This window comes from Accipiter gentilis, chromosome 13, assembly GCF_929443795.1.
Source record: "Accipiter gentilis chromosome 13, bAccGen1.1, whole genome shotgun sequence".
Classification (NCBI taxonomy): Eukaryota; Metazoa; Chordata; class Aves; order Accipitriformes; family Accipitridae; genus Astur; species Astur gentilis.
The window spans coordinates 4,324,529-4,346,414 of record NC_064892.1 but is presented as its reverse complement, the minus strand read 5'-3'; the positions used below and the strand labels follow the sequence as shown (position 1 = coordinate 4,346,414).

The window sequence follows — 21,886 nt, the reverse complement described above, 5'->3', positions numbered from 1 at the left end:
CCAGTGCTCAAAAGCAGCAATTTAATAAATATTTATTCCCCAGAAATTGCTCATTTGAAAAGTTTTATATGGCTAACCTCATTGCTACAGTGATGAAATCAAACTGAGAGATGAAAACAAGAATCAGCAATATACTAACTAACTTGTTGGCTGGTTAACAGCAATCAGCCTCTTCAAAAGAAATTTTTGAACTTGTGTTCTTTTTTTCCATGAATATTGCAGAATCAGAGCTTTAATTGGGGCTGTGTCCTTACAAAGCAAAGCCATGGAAAAAGCTGTGTAAACATTAAAGCCTCAGGGGAACAGCAGCAACAGAAAAAAAATGTTTTACAGTTGAGAGGGTGAGGCAGAGAAGGAAAGTGTTACAGACATGAAAACCACAGGATCAGTATTCCTATGGAGCTGATAAGCAGAGCTCCAAAGTTCCTGCTGAATGCTCCCTACTTGTGTTCCTATTGGAGCCCTCGGAAGGGCTGTAGCGGCACATGGGGGATGTGATTACATATAGATACAGAAAGGATGTGATTGTAAGGGGCATCCTTCATGCCAGGTGTCAGTCAGAAAAATAATTACAACTCTGTTTTATTACAGGGATTAAGTCGGAATTGGATACGTTCAGAGTTGAAGTTTAGAGTGTGTAACACAACCTAAATTGTTACATCAAATTTACTGTGCATTCTAGGAGAACAAAAGAAAATTTTGACTATCAACTGAAGATTGCAGTTGTGTTTCTTTCAAAGCAGAGAGTAACTTGCAAGTATTTTTCCTGGTGGAGGAAAATGCTCCCCTTCCCCCCTCCCATCTTCTCTGAAAACAAAGAATTCTAGTTCTTCAAGGGGAAAAAATGTACGTGATAGGCTGCATGGGTGTTATGTTTTAAGCCTGCTGGGTAGATTTGATCCTCATGTTGAAATATTTTTTTTTCCCCAATATATAATCGGTTTTGCTTCTTATTTTTTGAAGGTACGTGTTGACAGTGGCATACAACAAGGAAGTGATATCAGCATTTATTATGATCCTATGATCTCAAAAGTGAGTTGATGATTATTTTTCAATATTCTAAAGGTACGAACCACTAATTTTATACATGGATCTTTTAAATGGGGGATAGTATATTAAAGGATTGGTAAATCACTATTTTAAAGGTGCTAGGCATAACATGCCTCAAGGGAATATGAAAGAAGTGAAGGAAGATGTGGAGTAGAGGAGATTTACTGTCACTTCTAAACAAAATTTTTTTTTTTTATCTTTTGACACCATAATTATTTGTCTTGTGGTTTCTGATTATTAAAAGAATTCTGATTTAAACAGAAGCCATTACTTTCAGCTTTAGATGATACCAGTACATCTTTCTTAACATAACCTAGCCAAAACTAAAATGTCGATAACTCTGGCTTCCAAAAAGCAGCAGTGAAAGAAGTGCTTGATAGTGTCTCTTAGTATTAGTTCTTATTCATCAGTAACATACTGGTAAAATTAAAGTATGACATTATAGTCAGAGTTCAGTTGTAAAAAAAACCCAACCAACCAACCAAAAAAACCCCCCACACTTAAATCTTAGAAGTCGGTTGGGCATTAGAAGTCAGGAGTGTCAACTAGATATTGAACCTCTGCTCTAATTTTCTGTGTGCCTAAAGAAGAAGAGAGAGCTTGTTTAGATGCTTTAAGTTTTATAAAGGAAAAGTGATTGGCCTTCTTTCATTGAATGGGTTAAGAGATCTTAGTTTTCTTTTGATGTTTTAGAGAGTCTCTGAAGAACAGATACAGTAATGTGCGGGAAATGTTTTTGTGACTGCAGAAGTTCTACAAACCATTTTCATTTTAAATGCTATTCAGATTCTAGAGACAAACGTTATCTCATTTCTAGGTAACTTAAATACCTTTCATCCCCCCACCCCCCCTTTTTTTTTTTTTTTTTTAGCTGATTACCTATGGCTCTAATAGAGCTGAAGCACTGAAAAGAATGGAAGAGGCTCTGGACAATTACGTCATTCGAGGTAACTACAGAAATTTAGGTTCCTAGTGTGATAGGCTGCCATCTATTTCAAGAAAACAGCTTGAAAATGTAGTAATTAGCAAATTGAGTAAAGTTCCCGCTTCTTAAGTGCAAATTGAAACAGGAAAAGCTTGTGTTAATTAAGCTGAGAAGATACATCAAATCTAAAGTGACTTCATTTTTTTCTCCATTGCTTTTGCTTGAATATTATGAGATAAATATTTAAATCATTTCCTTAAACTCATAAAGAGTCTTCACAGAATGCTAGCATATAATTAATTTATTATGTCATAGAGTGGAAAAAAAGGCCACTGCAGTGTAAGAAATGTAAAATAGTTGCCATTTTATAGCAGTTTAATACATTGATTGTGGTCAAATAATATCACAATACAGTATTTGATTGTATATTTATTTTTTTCCTTACTTTTCAAGGCAATTGTTTAGGTTTGGGCAAATACAGATGGAGGCTGATGATCAGAACGTGTTTCAGCTCTTGCTGACTGACTGCCTGGGAGATGCAGTCGTTCTTCCAGCCTTTCCAAGCAGGAGGGGGGAATCAGCCATGACCACTTTAACACCTTAGAAGTTTTAGAGAGGGAAGTCATGGTTTGTGTGGGAGAAATCTTTAGATCTTCCTCTTAGAGTCTTATTGGGCATAGGAAGGACAACTCGGGATAGGGGAGGGAAAAATTGGGTTTCTTATCCTTTTTTTTTTCATGGAGGCGATTAGAGAAGGGAACTGTAATGTGGGAAAAACCTTCATGTTACCCCTTAACTGTGTGGGTGTTTGGGGGAGTTATTTTTTTCATTACTAGTCAGTATACTTGTAGAACCAGGATAGGTCAGGAGGCAACTGTTGGAGGATTTACTGTCTTTGATCCTTGTTTTGGTTGCTGGACAGGTTGTTCAGTGGTTTCAGATGGGAGGAAGACCCGGAACACTTACTTAATTCCTCCTCTGAAAGTCTGGGAGGAGGACCAGGAGAGACCTGATACAGTAGACGATTGTAGGAGAGTTTTTGTAAAACTTGGTTTGGCTTTAATGCTGTCTGCTGAATACTACAGATGCCACGTCAGACTAGAAAGTTTTATCTATCTAGGGGAAAATGAGCATCCTTCTACCACAGTGTAGCTACATAGGTGGTAGGATTAGCCGTTGTAAATGAATGGCTAACTCTAATGTGGATTTATACTGGTGCAACTTGAGCCATTAGACTATTGCAGTACAATGTGCTGCTGTAAACCCCTGCTGTATAACAGCTGAGTAAATTTATATGAGAGAGAAATTTATACCGCTATAGCTAGACTGATGTGAGGTGGGATTTGTTGGGTTTTTTGGGTTTTTTTGTTGTTTTTAATGGAGACAGGCTCTGGATTCAAACTCGATTATATAATAGCAACTGATGCTAGAAGGATTATATTTAATGAGAATATTGGAATTGTGTGCGAAGCATCATCTTTTATTGTGTGCTGTAATATAGGGTGGAACCTGGTTGTTTGTTCTTAGGTGTTTTGCACAGATGTGTATGTACCTAACAACAGTTCCAGATTTACAAATACCTACAAAGGATATGACACCTTACACCTGAAAATCACTAATTTGCATTCTTGATTTTTTTCTTACACTTTTATTAGTATGCATCTATGCGTTTAAGTGTTCAGACCTGATTATCTCCGTAGTATTTCTACCTGTGAAAAAGCTCTTCATCTATTAAAAACATTGAAAGAGGTAATAAATGAACTATGGGGGGAATGCTTTTTTTTAAAGTATTACAAAAGACAAATTTTAATTTACCACAGGTTTCAAAAGTAGATGAATTTCCAGAACACATTTTTAGTTGCAGTGGCCAGTGATTCCCATCTGAAAACCAACAGGATTTTTGTTTAGTTTTACACAGCTGGTAGTTTCTTCTCAGGGTTTATTTAAAATGGAACATTCATGGATATTAAAGTGTCTCTTCTCTTGCCTAGTGTGAATGGTGCCTAACAGGGCAGTTTGTAGAAACTATCCTGTCTGTAATGTTCTGAACTGCATTGACATGTGCAGAACTACTCCTTGTTCAGAGGAGTTGTCTTTAAAGTTCAAGTAAATTTAAGAGGTGATGAAGTAGTAGTAATATATTGGTATTTAAATGGACAAAAATAATAAAACATCCAAAAAGTAAAAGCAATTGCATGCATTTTTTTTGTTCTAAAACGATTGTGTATATTTTTGCTTTAAAATGTTGGGTGCCATATAAAGCAATATTAAACCACCTTGATCTTACGTGAAAGTGCCTCACATCAAGCCTTCTCCATAACTGAGTTATCAGTTTTCAGTTGTAAAAGATACAGAAGAGTTTTTTACCTAGTTTTGAAGTTACATAGGTTTATATTTGAATAGTGAGCCCATACATAACTATTTAGATTTACCATAGTCTTCCTCAGTAGTGTGCTCCATATTCTTATTTCTGAACACAGCACCCCTGCTCCCCAATTTCCTTGGAAGCAGCTTCTATGTTTGCTTTGTGTTTTAGAGACAGTGTGTTTTTTCCCTGTAAGTTACAAGTCTCTTCTGAGTTACAAAGCATTTTAGCTAAGCAACACCAGCTGAAGTCAGTGTGAATTGTGCTGATAATGCACACTGTGAGAATTTAGATTTGAATTCCCAAGAACTGCAACATTTCTGTAAACAAAAATGCTTGTTCACTCACGTAGGGTGGGAGTGGGATGGGGTGACTGGGTAACAGGTCAAGGACCATCTAATGGGTAGCTTAGGGACCGCTAATGGAAGATGGAGTCTTTCCCATCACTTCTGTGTCACCAGTTCAAAGCAGGCAAAAGTTGGTAAGGACTTTTAGTCACTAATATTTTGATGGTTGCTTGCTGACCTGCATGAAATCAGCAGTCTTTATCCAGTTCCTAGAAGACAAACGTCCTCTCGGAACAAATGCCACCATATAATGTCATTCACGGCAATCCTGGCAGAGAATCCAGGGACTGAAGCGGCACAGTGACCCTCCAGGAGGTCACTCTTCCAGGCTGGCTTGAGGCATGCTGACAGTGTGAAGTGCAAAGACTTACTCTGCTGCTCCTTGTCTACTGGCTGTATGAGCAGACATTCAATTTCTTCTGCTGTGGCTTAAGGATATCCAAGAGTTACCCCATTCCCTTTTAGCTCCATTCCAGTTACAGGGAGCAAGTCCTCAGACTACAGTCTTCACTGACTTGTTTTCTAGGACCAGATAGTACCTGGCACTGAATCCATGGTTCAGCTGTCCCTCCCGGTTAAATCTGCCTGACAACATCACAAAAGAAATGAAATTAATTAAATTTTCAAAAAAACTTTGACAGAAAGCAGACTTATGCAGAATTTGAGTAAATATTATTTTAAGCAACGAAGACTGCATTATATAGTGCCTGTAATAGGACTATCTTGATTATAAATGCTAAATAAATCAAAATGTGATATTTGTAACAATGCTATGCTTTGAAAATGCCTATTGCCTTAACATTTTCTTGTAGTTTGGGCTGGTGACAAGTTGCACACACTGAAATAAGAAATCCTGGGTCTGTTCATTGGTAGATGCCAACAGCGTGACTAACTCAAGATATGTTCAATGTGGTCCTGGGAATGTAATCTGCATCTTATTTCCTGTGTAATATCTACATTGTTATTAATGGGAACAGATGAAAGTCTAGGATAGCACTTCTTGGAGTGGTGGATTGGATTAAATGATCTCTTGAGGTCCTTTACGGTCTAAATTATTCTGATAGGAACCGACTTCTCCATTGAGAACTGATCTGAACTCAAAATCTCAGTTGAGACTTCTGAATGAGGAAGAGTCTAATTAGGTAACATTTTTATCTGTGGGTCTTCCAGTATAGTTCAGGGATGATTAATGTTTAGGGTCTAACCCAGATTTGTCTCAAGCAGATACACTTTTTGGTTTGCCCCGTGGTTACTGGAGAATTTGTGAATACTGCAAAGTTCAAGACACCAGTCAAGTATAGAGGCACTGTTGCTTATCGGGATGAGGCACGAGATGTTTCCTGTGAGCTTGCACTGTTAGTAGTTCATCTTTCTCTTGTTTTATGCCACTTTTCTTCAGAAACTTAAGGTTTTGTTTCTTTTTAATTTGAACAACAGAAATAAGGTATTGGAAGAATGCCTTTCAGTGTGTCTGCTATATGTGTAAATATGATGTGTGTTTTCCCTCTTCTCAGTTTCTGTAAGATTTTAGCATGTGTTTGTCATATAACTTATGATGCTGAATAACCTGTTCATTTTTTGAAGGCGTATATAAAACCCAGTATGAAGTTCTGGAAAGTTTATGGGTGAAAATTGTTTTTATCTATTTAAATAAAAGAAATGGACATACTTATGCAGCAAGTAGAACTGATTATCAGTTCACCAGAGGTCTGATTGGACAGATTGCTTATATCCTTGAGGGCAGAGATTCCTTTAATCTTGCCTTCAACCTGTTTGCTTTTTATCTTCCTTGCCGATTCAAACATAAAGCAGTAACATGAAATTAACAGTCTTTGTGTAAAGTCCATTGGTCTCTGTTGAGATCCTGCTTGCTGTGCGGAGAGAGGAATATAGTAGCACATTTGGGAGAAAGAAGAATGGAAAAAGGAGCGTCTGAGGAAAGAGTAAGCAGCAGATAGAGCAAGAAGGAGTAGAAACGAGGGGCAAATAAGGGAGCCACCAACTGGGGGTGAGGTGGAATCTTCCAGCATGGGATAAAAGAGCAAGCAAATAAAAGAAAATGGAAGAGTGGTAAATAACTGTGGTGAAAGTTTGGGGGCAATGGGAATATAGAATTGAACTCTCTGATATGAATGGAGACCTGCCAGAACAGTGGCAGCAGAAACTGTTGTCTGAGTTTTTGCAGCTGTAAACACACTAATTGGGAGGAAAAAGTACTGCGCTTAGTGTTGTGGAGAAGGCCTTGGCTTTCCAAGAAAAAGCACCCAACAAAAGCCCTCACTGTAATGTTAGTATTTTATCATACCTATACTTCAAATAAATTAATTTTCAGGTACAAGGGTTTTCGTAATAAACTTTAATTAAATCCAAATGCCATCCATTACTGAATGAGTTTGTCTTTTATATATTAACTTAGAAGATACTTCTCCACGGCAGTGATGCTTGTAAGTTTTATACTCTCTTGTATTCTGATCCTGTGCAGGTATGCCAGTACACTCACGGGTATTATAAACAAAACAATCTTTGTGTGTAAACCAGTTTTCCTGGAAAACCAGCATATAGTGTTAGTTTGTTCTTAAAAAAGAATGCAACAGGCCTCGTTTTCCTGATCATGCTTTAAAAAAAGCGCTGCAACAGGTTGTACAACTGAACTGTGGATTCTCCCCTTTGTGTAGCAGGGGGAAGAGGGGCTGGGAGTTCTGCAAGAGTCTCTGTGTTCTCTGGCCCTTTGCAACAGGGACCAGCTGGTTCCCAAGTGTGTCAGTGTGGAAACCAAAATTGGGGAAGTAAAAGCAACAAACACAGTTCAAAACCCCAAGAAGACACCATTGCAGGATGCTCGCTAACATCAGCTTGGAGCAGAGATGCTGGCATGAGGGCAGATTCTCCTGTTTCTCCTCTGCTTTTTTTTCCCAAGTTGGCATGTAGTTTAGGAAGGCTCGTAGACCACTGCACTATGGGGGAGAAAGAGGGAAGGGCAGTCGAAGTACAGGCTGGTCAGGTAAAGGAGGAAGGCAATGTTATTGATGCTGTAGAAAGGAAATAAGGTGTTCTTTTTTTGTGTTTGGTTTTTTTTTTTTTTTTGGTCAGAGGAGTGTTTTAATTAAAAAAAACAAACCCCAAACTTGAGGCAGTGAAAAACTACAAGAAATGCGGTGTGCCAGACTGAGGAGGCATTGAAAGCCAAGTGCTGTTATCTCTAGTTATGCCCCTTAGACGTAACGTTGTCCTGCTGTTCGGTTCCCCTTCTTCAGCGCGGAGGGGCGGCTGAGGAGAGGGTGATGGTGGGATGGCCATCCATATTATTTCACTTGTTTTTGACAAAGCCTGCTTAACTCCTGCTTCCAATTATTGTACTGATTCAAGCATTCATATGTGTTTGCTAACACCATAAATAATGGACTACTTAATCTTATTAAGAGGTTCAGAAGTGCGTGCAGTACAAAATTTAGTTTCCGTTTGAACGAATGATTTTTACAGTAGGATATTACCATATATTATCTACTTTTTTCCCCCCATTCTTTTCCCCCTTTATTCTGGTCTAGAAGTTCTGTGAGCTCAAGACTTTTAATATCTAGAAGAATTAATGTTTTAATTGAAATACATGTTCAGCTCTGAGGGTCAGTGGTGTACTTGATCCCGTGCGAGAACTTTGTGTGGATGTTTGTGTATTGAAATTACAAAGCTAAAAAAGCCTTTCTTCTCACTTTGGGATGGGACTTTGTATGCAGATAGCCTGCTCTGAAGTGAATTGAAGCAAAACACAAGCTTTGAAAGACAATTACACAGTTGAACGTTGAGGGTTTTGGGGAATATTGTGGCAACTTTTGGATTTGCAAACATGGAGGCTAGCTGGGTAGCAATCATGAACTTTGAAAAGTTCATTTGTTGAAAGTGATGTTTTCGTAGTCTGTGCAAATCTATGATAATATTCTTGTTTTAAGTGGAGAGTAACATAATCAGTTTCATAATGCTCAGTGCAGAGCTTCGTTAATACTTTATTATTTTTTGGTTAGAGAAATCAACTGGGATGCCTCCTAAACTTCATAGCATTTATTCTTATTCAGCATTTAAATTGATTGGTGATAATTTAGCTTTGCTATTTTTTTAAAAAAGAAAAACCTCTAGTACTGTACTCCACACGTTTTCGCAATCAGTAAGTATGCAGATAAAGTTCTTTCTATTCCACTTAGCACAATTTTAAATTATCAGCAAGTTAAGTATATTCAACTGCTTATCTACAGAAAGGCATGTAGGACTCCAATTAAGTTTACATGGATAAATGCAGATTTGTGTTTGCAGACGTCAAGATGACAGAAGCTTAATACTGTAAAAAGGCTAATCAACACTGAATATGTTTAGTGTCAGTAAATATTTATAGTGAAAACATTGCCTATGGTTTTGTGCCTTGGCATTCCAAGTTCTGATTTTTAGTGAGTAAAAATGTGGTGTGATATACTGTTTATAAACATGCTATAAAATTTTTGTTTTCTATAAAATCAATTTTATTGTCTTTTTCTTCTTTGTGTTTTTTTTTTTGGGAAGACAGGTTAGGAGTTAGCCTACAGCTTGTAAGTTAATAAAAAATCTGGTATATTTAGCAAGGTTTTAAGGCAGATGTAATCCAGCGGATGAGGAAGGGAAGGAGGCAAGATAACGAGATGGGTAGTATGAGGAGTAATTTCTTCTGATTATAATTTTATTTTATTTTTTTTTAACAAGAGCTGCTTCAAATAGTCGTTACTAATCACCTCTGGTCAACAATGTGATTGTTTGGTGTGCTCATGTATTCGTTAGGCAATAACTACAGTTTAATTGGAAGATTAATTGAACCTCAGGAATATGTGTTTGTTTTATAGAAAACACATAAATATACAATTGTTTAAAATTTCATTAGATCTCCAGAAGTTAATTGCTAGTCTGCTCTCTTTTACAAATGTATTCTGGAAAATAGTGTGTCAAAATTTAAATCCAAGAAGTACATCTTAAACTGAGCTTCTACTGATGTAATATTGTATGAAGAATACAGCCAAGTGAGTAAAAAAAAAACCCCAGAGGTTCAAGGAACATTGATTATTATTTTTTATTATATTTTGACTTAGAGAAATGAAGAATATAACTGTAACTGCGGTTCTGCATCAGTCTTAACAGTGTAAAAAAAATGATGCTGAAGTGAAATTTTGTTTTCTGGAGGGGAAATAAATTGATATAGTTGAGGATTTTGTTTGTTTGTTGGAAATGTCATGGCTTGTCAGGTTAACAAATGTGATTTTGTTCCTGGCAGACTGCAGACCTGGTCAAGAAAAAGAAAAATTCCCTGAAAACCACTGCAACATAAATACAATATACTTCAGTTTAGTGTCTAACTTTGCATGAAATAAGCACTGCCTGTTAGCCTCTGTTTGATCCTGTGAGAGTGCGGGGCTAATGTCTGGCCAGTGTTTTGGAAGCAGCAGGTAGTCAGGAGCAAGCTGCTCTAGGGGTCCATATTTCTGTAGCCTAGCAGTTACTCACACACAGATGGAGACCTTATGAACTTTGACAGAGGTCACGCTAAATTGCAAATCTAAAACTTCTAGACTTCTGAAGGATTACACTGATACTTTCTTTTTTTTTTTTTTTTAAAGCCATAGGATTGGGAACAGTACTAAAGGTATCAACTCAGTTTTGAAAAGTAGATCAGCCACACAATCATTGCTCACATAATGGTCGTGGAGACTGATAAAGATAGCCTTTTATGATACTTTAAAGGAGAACTGTTGCATATTAAAATTTTAATTTACATATGTAAAATATGTATGTTACATTGCTTCCCAAATGCCTAGGCTCGTCTGCTCTATTGAACTTGTTAAAGGAATTTTGGAGCTTAAAGCATTGCGGAAGCCTCTGATTTTTCTGATGCATATGAGTTGGAAATAATTAAGATACTCGTAGTATTTTTTTTTTATTTCAGGTCTTTTGGGGCAGTCAGTTGAAACACCAAGCTCTCTGTCAGCTGTCATCGGCCATCATCTCACCAGGGATCTTATAGCAGTTTAGGAAAGAAAAACATGAGATGATCTGGTTACACATTGTAGTGTGTTTAAATCCTGGATTCAGTCAAAGTCGGGGAGCATTGAAGAGCTCCTCTTTTGTCTTCTAATTATAGTCCTGAAGCTGTACTTAACAGATGAAAATCTCTGTGATATTTCAACTTATTATTCAAATGGGAAAATGTGGGGGGATTTTGTAGTAGCCAAAGAAGGACTTCATTTGTTTCCAAGTTATAGTCATTTAGCATAAGATTTTTAAATTTTTTTTTTTTGTTTAGTGGAGATACAATGTGAGTTTCATTCAGTGTTTATGAAATCAGGGTCCATGAATGACTATCTAGGTCACAGACAGCAAGGAGGCTGATCCTCTTCTAATCAAATGGTCAAATTTTTATCTTGTCACCATTGAACTGGTTGTGTAATGTGCTACTTAATGGCTCATGAACTAATCTTTAAAGCTATGACTTCATGATTCAGTGAGGCTGAGTCTGACTCTGTTGAAAGTGGTTTCAGTGACGGCCACACAGAGAGCTTGAAGATTCACACCAGCAGTAGACTGTAGGGGAAAAAAAGCTTTAAAACTGTTTGAACTGGTCTGCATATAAAATAACAAGAATGTTATTCATGCTTCTAAACTGGAAAAACACAAAGGGAGAAGATGGTAGCGCAAAAGAATCTCCTTCTGTAGCCCCAGCAATCCACAGTTGCTGTACTGCTAGTGTCTTTGCTTTGGTGAGATTCTTGATGGGGGAAAAAAATCCAAGTAGCTTAATTTGCAGTTGAGAGACCTGATTTTGCAATGAATCCTTGTTCAAGTTATTTTAAACTAGAGCTATTAGAAAAAAAATCTACAAATAACTTTCAGAGTCATGTCCTCACTGTATTAATCATAGTAACTTGTAAGTAAACATACCTAAATTTAAAGTTCAGAATCTTGTGCTTTACAAGAGTTATGGGTGCACAGACAAGTTTTTACAAGATAAACTAGTTTGTGATGTGCTCTGCATTTTATACTTCATGGTGTGCACCTAACACCAAAGTTCATGTGAGCTGGCAAATGCAATGTGATTCGGAGCTGCCTGTCCCTCTGACGCTGAGAGGAAAGAATGTGAATTACTTTGGATTTCCTGAAGGGTGAGAATGTGCACACCCCGAGGTTGGATAACCTCTTTCCTATAGCAGCTTCCTCATTTATCCATACCTGGAATAGATGCAACAGCTGCATAAATTTACAGTTTATGCTCCTGAATTGCATGTCTATTTCAGCTTCTCTTAAGCAGTGTTAATGTTTATGAGGCAGTGTTATTCTCTAGTCATGTTGGGATCTAACTATCATGGCTCTTCAAATTTTCTGTTACAATCTCTTTCCAAAATTGAAAAGAGTGTTGAGATAAAGATAGTGTTTTTTCTCTTAAACTTTCCTTTCCAGAGATGACCTGTGTGCTACTCAAAAGAGGAAGTACCTTCTCTTTGAAAATTGTTTGGAGTGCAGTAGGCAGAACATAATTTAACTTATTATCTGGGGATTTATTTCTCTGGGATTTTTTTTGCACCTCCTTTCCTCTCCCACCTCCTTTGAAGACTTCTTTGTATTTAAAATATCAGTGAAATGACTTTTAATGACCATCATATTCAGTGCTAAACTGGAAGTGTTTCTGGCAAAGTGCAGTTTGGCGTTAAGTTACTAACTTGGTTACACTGCCAGATTAAATTGGAAGAAAAATAAAGCTTGAAGGATTTCAGAGAGTCATCGAGTCCCACTGCCTGAACTAAGGCATACCAACTATACCTGCATCCTGACAGGTGTTTCTTTAACCTGTTTTTAAACGTTTTCACTGACTCCAGAATCTTTCACTAGGCAATCTTTTTCCAGTGTTAACTATCCTTAGTACGTATCTTGTGCTGAGATCTACTCCTGATTACTTTTTTTTCCAGCCTACACTGGAAATGGGATATGGTTTATTCTTTTCCTCGCTGAGAAGACAAGTTAATCTTTACTCATCTGTGAGGAAGGGGCAGAGGACTTTGTGTTGTGTGCAAGTACCAGACTGACACTGGCAGCATCCTTTGAGCTCTGTAGCTTTAGATTACATTTGTTAGAAGTTGTCTTTCTTTGTTGGCACAAAAAGTAGGGGAAAAGAAGGGAAAGAAAAATATGAAAAAAAGAAAGACAGGAGGCAGGCTGTGAAGTGGAATGAAAGGCAATGAAGAAATTCAGAAAAAAGAAAAAAGTATAGTCTAAGAATTGAAGTACAAAGGTGGCTATAAGGGCTGTATGATAAGTAATTTTTTAATTAAGGAAAATGTTTTAGGGGGGCGAGGAGGGTGCTTTTTGCCTAACAGGGTCATGGAATGGTGCTAAAGGGTGAAAGGGCATTCGATAAAAGAATTGGCCAGGCAAGGTTGGATAAAGGTACATACAGAGCAGTTTTGTAAGTTGCATAGGAGTTTCTTATGACTTATAAATGATAAAAAATTTATAAAATTATGTATAAGTGATAAAACTTTCATTACCGTGATTGGAGTGTAACATGGCGCACATCTTCCACAGCAGTGTGTGTATGTAAGGTGGCAGGATGACAAGGTGGACCAGGGTTCACTGGAATTGCGCTGACACTCATGGTCATGACTAATCTGTCATTTCAAGGAGATGGCTCTGGTCTTGCCTACATCTGCTAGGACTGAACCAAAAGTCTCTTGGTTGTGCTTGCTGTCATTGACTTAACTAGGTGTTTGAGTTAGGCTTGCTGAGGTGAAAGTTTGGAAGGTTTACTTAAACTGAGTGTTTAAGGAGGGTATCTTGAGGCAGGAGTGCAACAAACCTGGTATATCTGCATTGATTACATCAGTTCTATGGTCTCTAAGTTGTGAACAAGTATTTATTCTACAAAGATGAGAGCTTGTATTTTTACAAGTTCTCTCCTACTGTAATTTGTGATTAATATGTTTACCTGATTTTGTATTGATTTTTTTTTGTTTTCAGGTGTGGCTCACAATATTTCTTTACTGCGAGAAGTGATCATCCATCCACGCTTTGTTCAAGGAGACATCAGCACTAAATTCCTTCCTGAAGTCTATCCTGATGGTTTTAAAGGTTTGTTCCATTTGGGAATGTTTCTTTTTTTCTTGAGAGGTGTTGTTTCTGATTATTGTTCCTTTACATTTATAGTCTGACAGGTTCCCCAATCAGCCTTTACTATTTTTTCCTCAAATGTATCTGTGCATACACGCAATTGGAGTTTTTAAATAATGCATAATATAATTGAAACAGTTACTTTACTTTCAAGGAGGCAAAATACATACTTGTAGTGACAAAATAGTAAATGAAGTACATCCAAAGTCAAGAAAAACAATTTGTAGGTGATATGAAATATGTAAAATAAATATCGCTTCAATGCTACCATGCTATTGTGCTTCATTACAGACAATGCTCCTACTATTAACTGAAGATAAGATTTCTCTTTACTCAACACTGTTGCTTCTCCAGTGAGTTTCTGCTGCATCTTTAGAATCACTTTTGACACCCTTTGTATTCACTGTAGCATTGTCTGGAGGATCTGGCATTTTATCAGAGTATTTCAGTAACCTGGTCTTAATACTCATTACACACAGTAATGGGCATCACCTTGAAATTATTAACTCATGCACTAGGTTAACATAAACACATATGCAAATGTTTCTTTACCACAACTCAGTTGCAAAAATGTGTAACGACAGTTGGTAGAGAAACGCAAGTAAACTAATAGATTGCTTTCCTTTCACAAGGATCAAATGTTAAAAGGTTGTCTTCTTTCTCGGCCAACTTGCTGTAGACGCTTTCTTGACCTGTGTGGTCAGAGACTCGGTCCTTCTACAGAGACCTCACACCTCAGCTGACATTCGTCAGGCAGAACCTCTCCCTTATTAAAAAAAAAAAAAAAAGACAATGTTCATAGCTCATCATTCATGGGTCCTTTATGAATCCCATGGAGCTTCCTTTCTCCCCCATTCATCATTAATCCAATGTGGCAGAATCCTCACCCCACTTTGGAGATGACACTGCCAGATTGGCAGTCACTGGACATGACTGGCGTCTTGCCAAATTCTAGTCTCATTGAGGAGCAGAACAGATTTTTTCCTTACCTCAGGAGTCAGTGTGTGAGTTTGGTGCAAGGAATGTTCATCCATAGAACTACTTGATATCATGGTGTAACTGGCAACTCTGTGTACTACAGTCCTACACGTGGGATTAACGCATCCAGCTTGTTATTGGCTCCGGACTGTGACCAAAGCAATAGGATTTAGTCACCTTGGATGGCAGTAAGCTTGTGATGGTTGGAGCTCAAATGTTCCTTTGTTGTCTTTGCTAAGGTGTACTTAACTAATCTTCAGGTAACTCAGCTGGCTTTCATCTGGCATAGACTTGAGGGTACTCTGATCTGCTCTGAAGGCTCAGTGCTGTTGATTAGCTGGTCTGTCTCCTTCCCCTGACACTTTAATACAGAATCCCATGTCCTGTCTCTTTGATGGTTCTGGGACTTTTCAGTCCTTTTCCTCAGTGGATTCAGTTCCTTAAACCACTATAAACCTGCATTTTTTTTATTGTTGCTGTTTTTGTTGGGGTAGTTTTTTGAGAGTTCTTGGGTTGACTTAGCTCATGAAGGAATCTGGTGATCTTCAGGGGATGTGCAAAGTGAGCGGCAGGCTAAGAGTGGGGAGAAGGGAATGGAGGAGAAAGGCGAGGATGCAAGATGTTAGATAGGTTTACACCATGTTGTGAAAAGGCAGCCTCACCTCGCGCACAGCTGGGAACAATAAAACCAGAAACCATTCTACCCTTATTTGTGATAATGTATCTGGTGGGGCCCTGGGTCTCTTGTAAGAAGCTGGGACAGGTTTTGCTGACCCAGGAGCAGACCTCTTGCTCTGCCATGGAAAGGCACTCTTGTCTTTTGTTCTTTTGTTCTTGTTTTAATATTTCATATTGGAATGTTAACCTGTATATCGTAAGTTAATTACTTGTTGGTCCACAAATTGCAGGATGACAAGAAATTTGTTTTGGGGTCATTTGACTTGAACTGTGTATGCACATATTTGTGTGCACATACATACTGATGTAAATGGCTGATTACTGTCGCATTCTGAGGTAAACAGTAATATTGTATTAACAAGGCCTTAAAGATAAGCTCTTGCTCTAGACACCAGAAGACACAAGAAGAGATATTGTGACAGTTCATAATAGAAACTAATGAATGGCACACATGAAGTGACTAGACCCTCGTCCTGCTGTATGAAAAGTCTTGCTTTTCTTCCATACATCAAATACGAGCATACATTAGCCTTCTTAATGATAAAAAAATGCAGATATCATTATTACAAAGCATTTGTATTTCAAGTCAAGAGTACTGATTCAAAGCTCACTGAAGTAATTGAGAACCCTTTTAATGATGTAGTTTGCTCTGGATCAGACCCTTCTGGCTTAAAAAAAAAATAAAATATCGGTGAGTTGAATTAGAGGATAGTTTTTAAAGTACGTATTGAAAAATATTTCTGTAAATGCAAAGGCTCTAATGGGAACTGTTGAAGGCAGGCAAGGGTGGTGGGTGGATGATGGGTAGAAGCTCAGCAAGAGAAACAAAGGCAAATTAGCTTATGTGATTAACTCTATCAATTCAAATTAACTCTACTCACTTCAACTAACTTTTTAATATAAACACCCAGGGTAAACTTTGCTAGGAGGATTTGAAAATTAAGTAGCTTCATATATCTTAATATTGTTTATAAAAGACATGTAGCTGTAAAAAAAAAAATAAAAAAAAAAATCTGAAAAATTAGGGCAATGTGTAGCCAAAGTGGATTTGGAAATACCTAGAAATAGGTGCTGCTGTTAACAGTAGGAATCCATACCAGAAGCGTTTTAAAATTGGAGGACTTAAGACACACAAAAATTTCAATGAGGATGTGTGCTATATTAATGCTTGAGCACAGTCCAGTGTGTTTCTTTTATAAACTACACAATTGTCACTGTTGGCCTACATTGATGGCAAGTAATGAATGTCAGCTGTGTTCTTTCTGGTGACTGCATGAAGTACTGGCCCATTTCTTAATGTGCATTTTTCTTCAAATATAAATATTAACTTTAGTCTTGCTTAAGAGTAAAGTAAGAGATGCTTTGTTTTCCAGGCTCATTTTCAGGGGTTTCATTGTAAGTTCTTTATTAGAAGGCTTTTACTATAAGTTAAGAAAAAATTAATTATTAGAAATATCTTGGCAGCTTTTTCATTAACCTGTGATGCCCACTTCAAATTACATCTAGAATGGGAATGTTTAGTAATTTTCATGATTAGGGTTTAACTCTTTTTCTTCCCTTCTTTAAATAAGCACTCATTAATAAAACCAATTTGTTTATTGCGAGTTATTTTAAAATATTGCTGTGCTGAAAGTAACCTTGCTCAGGGTATGATTAGTGTGGGAAAACAGCTGCTGCCATACCCTTTTGTTGTCTGTACGAGAGATGGACGGCGAGAATGCAGGCTGGCAGTGGGTCAGCTGGAGTGGGTCATTGCTCTGAGCACATATGCGTGCTTTGGGAGGAGTGTGGATCTGAGGGTGCGTGCAGCAACCCTGTTTAGGTCAGGTGGCACCAATACATCTGTCCTAGAGTGGCCTCCAAGCACTTTGCTCACAGAATAAAAATGTTTGCCAAGCATGCAGGAGTAGCCCATACTACTAGGTAAGAGTACTGTCAGATGAGCTGTCCTTCTACAGCTTCCAAGCAGCCTGGGATGTCTCTGTTCCTTCCTCTGCACCTCCCGCATGGTGAGAAAGGAATATACTATCTATTATCCCTATTTTGTAGGCACAGAAAGTAACTCTGTTATCACAAAGATCCAAGAGGAGTCTTTGACAAAGAACAAATTAAACTCCAGGATCCTTAGGTTAGTATCCTAAGGTTAGCAACCTATTCATTGGTTCATTCTTTGTGGTTCAGTCTGTCTCACAGTTAAGTTTTTCCTGGATATCTGTTATAATATTGAGATTTATTTTTTTTAGTGGTCCACTCTTCCTGGTTATTAAATGACGACACAAGCATTTGAGATGTGGTTTCAGCCCAGCTGGTAACAAAGCACCACGCAGCCGCTCGCTCGCTCCCCCCGCCCCAGCCATGGCCCCGGTGGGATGAGGAGAAAATCTAAAGGCAGGCTCGTGGGTCGAGACGAGGACAGGGAGGAGGGATCACTCACCGCTTATGGTCACGGGCAAAAGACAGGCTCAGCTTGGGGAAGAAACAAAATCAATTTAATTTGCTACTGATCAAAACAAAACAAGGAAACTGAGAAGTAAACCCCAACCTGAGAAGAGCTTCCCCCCCGCCCTCCCTCCTTCCCGCCTCAGCCACACTCCTGGTTCTCTCTCCCAGGGGAACAGGGGACGGGGGCTGGGGTCAGTCCCTCACCCCTTGTCTCTGCCGCTCCTTCCTCCTCAGGGGGAGGAGGACTCTGCGCTCTTCCCCTATGCCAGTGCGGGTCCCTTCCATGGGCCGTGGTCCGTCAGTGCCCGGCTGCCCCAGCGTGGCTTCCCCAGGGAGCGGCGGCCATCTTGTGGGGCCTCCACCCCCTGCTCCGGCGTGGGCTCCTCTCTCCCCGGGCTGCAGGTGGGCATCTGCTCCCCCGCTCCCCTCGGTGGGGATCAACCTCCTCCCCTCACTCCTTGACCTTGGTACCCACAGAGGGGTTCCTCTCCCATCCCGACCCCCCGACTCCCGGCAGGTTTCCCCTCTGGAATCTGTTCTCCCAGAGGCGGGTTCGGCTCCCAGCCGGGGAAGCTTCCAGCAGTTTCCAGCAGGAGCCGGCCCTGCGGACCCTCACCCACCACACAAACCAAAAACAGCTTGGCCAGTCACTTTTGGAGAGATAAGCTGCACAAATGAGAAATGGGGCATTTTCCAAGAGGTTATCACAAAAGTCATACCACAACACAGGGGAAAAAGGAAGAAGAATCCTTTACTTCCCCTCTGCTAGCATGTTTACTTCATTTGGGTGGTGAGGAAGAGCAGAAGTTCTGATGGGCAATCCTTTACGTTAACTGATCTCTAATACAGAAAGGAAGAGGGAGGAAGCACCTCTCCCTCCTGCAATTGTGTATTGGCTCCAGAGACTGTGTGTGAGGTGAAGGCTTTTAGGTACACTGTGTTTGTTATAATTATGTGGGTTGGTGGAAATGATTAATCCACTTTACTCAACACTTACTAAACCACCTCTAGCATACTGTGTCCAGTTTTAACCCCCTCACGCATATAAGAGGGATGTCAGTAAACTTGAGTAAGTCTAGTGAAGAGCCACCAGGGTGGTGGTGGGGTTGGCACAGAGGACCTGTGAGGAGCGGCTGGGAGAACAAGGCTTGTTTAGCCTGGAAATAAGAAAGCTTAGGGTGAGCCTAATGGCAGCCTTCTCGTACCTCTGAGGGCTTCCCAAGAAGATGAAGCCAGGCTCTTCAGTGAGTTGCACAGCAGCAGAGCAAGATAGTGGTCATAAATTGGAGATACTCAAAACCTGACTGCACAAACCTCTGAGCAACCTGGTCTGAGTTTGGTGTTGAGATTGCTTGGTGGAGTGGGGGGGTGCACTGAATACACTAAAGACCTCCCAAGGACCCTTCAAGCTCGGTCATTGCATGATTCTGTTATGAACGAAAGTGCTTTTTAGATGAATTGGGACTGTAGATGTGACTTTTAAATTTAAGTCTGGAGACTTTTGTTTTCAGTTGGAGGGGGGAATGCAGCTTCCCCTGGCTGTGTTAGTGTTAGAAGGAAGGGAGAGGATGGTTTCTGTTAATTCTATTACTCTTCTCCACACTGGAATCTAATCTTTGTCTTCATTTTATGAAGCTACTGGATTATAAAAATTGACTTAACATCTTACTTGACTGACTTCTTTCTGGCAGATGAAGCCAAGAAACGTTTCTTGGACTGTCACTAATCCCTTTTGAATTCAAAACAGAGGTTTCCTTTCTCTGTGCCGTAGCATCCATCTTATAAGTTATCATGAGCTCTCTGAGAGACGTACTTCTTCACTATTCTGAATGGTTTGAGATTGCATATGCAGACAATATTGTCTGTCTTTTACCATGACCGTTTGGGTGGAGCAAAGCTCTGCTGGACTTCAGAAGAAATTAAACCCTTTAATAACATCCAACTTTGTATTCTGCCTCAGCCTACTTGGTATACATGCTGTCTGTAACGGTCAACTTCAAAATCCATTGGGGAAAAACTCAAGCCAAAACAGAACCTAGGAATGATATAAACATTGCCTGCATTGGTATGGATCTGAATTATGCATTGCACTTTCTATCTTACCTATTTTGCTTTACATTTTTGTTCTTCCCAATCAGAAAACAGTCACTTTTCAAGTATTAAGTAACAGACTGGGATGCATAACCAGGGCTTGTTTGTTTTGTTTTGTTTTTTTTTTTTTTTTTTTTTTTTTTTTTTTTCCGGTAATTGATAGTAGGAAACACATTTCTAGGGCAAAATGCAAATGAGGCTGTTATGGGAAAAATGACCTTTTATGTAATTTAATTTGAAGTTGGTTATGTAAAGTAATTGCATGAACCTTTTTGACTCAGCTTGGGGGATACTGGGATAATATTGATTTAAGCAATCATAACATCAGGGAAATGAGAGAGAAATACTTTTTCCTTGTCTTCCTTCTGAACAGCGTTCTGTCATTTAGTACTAATAGATGCGTGCGGTCTAGTTTTAAATAGTATGAACAACAGTGTTTCCACTTCTTTAGCTGTGACTTAATTTTATAGCCATTAATCCTGTTTTACATTCACCTTATATAATTCAGCTCAGTGATGATAGCGATAATGGAGAAGTATATCCCAGGTTGAGCAGAGAGATTTGGGAGCTGATTTACATTTTATGGTGGAGATGAAATCTCCTTGTAGCCCAGGAGTCTGCAGTGATGACAGTAGGAAAGAGCAACGGTAGAACTTCCCATGTTGGAAGCTGGGGAACCTTTGCTCCTTACTTATTTCACTCCCTATGAAGGCAGCACTTGGAGAAATGCCCCAGAGGTAGCTTTGTTACTTTTCAGATCAATCTTCTGCGTGGTGAATGTGAAACGCTGCGTTGTTATATCTGTATTGATGGTGAATATTAACTTGTACCTCAGTTGAAATCCTGAGGGGTGGCTTCTAAAGTAAAATAATACTTGAAGTGAAACAAAGGTATCACTATCAGGAACGTTTGTGTATTTCCAAATATAGTAATGTAATTGAAAGCTTAACTTCAAAACTGTTTAAAATTCTGCTGAGCATAGCAGCAGAGCAAGAGCAGAAGGCAAGGGAAATGGGACTGGAGTTCAGAGAACTAAGGCAGGACTGACAGCAGTCAGTCTTGTATAATAAAGGTAAATTGCCATCCCTAGGAAGCAGCCTTTAATCAAGCTTTCGAGGTATGCCTCCAAAGTTATGCTAAGGACATTCTGTGGTAGGATTGTATATTTACTGCCAAAGACCAAAACCTAATTTTGGTATGTTCTTGTTAACAGTTTATATTATCTCCCAGAGATCCCACATTGGATACTACAGTCAGGATGGGTTTTCTGCTTACCACATCTATGCCGCAACTAATGCTAATAGTGACAAATAGAGAAAGTGGATAAATATTTTTTTCATGTTTGTGATAATAAGGTGGTGAATGTAACTCTTGATCAGTTGTTAACCTGTTTTAAATTATTGACCTTTGGTCATTGTTTGGAGTTTGATTTTTATTGAAGATACAGGGAGAAAATAGTTTTTGCAGCACAGCAAGTGCAAAAGCAGTTATTGATTTCATCCAAGATGAAGGTCATGCAATAAAACCTTCAAACTGGGATCTTTCTAGTTTTACCTTGTTCCTTTATATGAGTTGATACCAGCAGTGTGTGTTGGAGCAGGTGGAAACATGCAGTTTTGGTCACTCGGACTTGTCATGGGTGTTAGGCAGGGTGACTGAAAAGCAAAGGTTTTAGGATAGATTCCTGATGTATCTTTATCTGAGACACGTAAACAATCAATTTTAGATACAGCATTTTGGAAAAATGATCGCAGAGCTTCTTCACTGTGTGTAAACAATTGGAAAACAGCACATTTCAGAGCCAGATAGTTGATGTCATTGCATTGTATAATTATTTAAGCCTTA

At 38.9% G+C, this 21,886-nt stretch overlaps 1 protein-coding gene across 8 annotated transcripts in view; it reads left to right on the top strand.

Annotated features, from left to right (window-relative positions):
• Positions 1–21,886, top strand: part of PCCA (propionyl-CoA carboxylase subunit alpha) — a 299,644-nt gene that overhangs the window by 137,488 nt on the left and 140,270 nt on the right. For all 8 annotated transcript variants that reach the window (XM_049816078.1, XM_049816076.1, XM_049816077.1 and 5 more), the window contains 3 exons: positions 964–1,032; positions 1,922–1,997; positions 13,703–13,813. In XM_049816078.1, the coding sequence (XP_049672035.1) occupies positions 964–1,032; positions 1,922–1,997; positions 13,703–13,813 (256 nt within the window). The remainder of the gene's footprint in view (positions 1–963; positions 1,033–1,921; positions 1,998–13,702; positions 13,814–21,886) is intronic.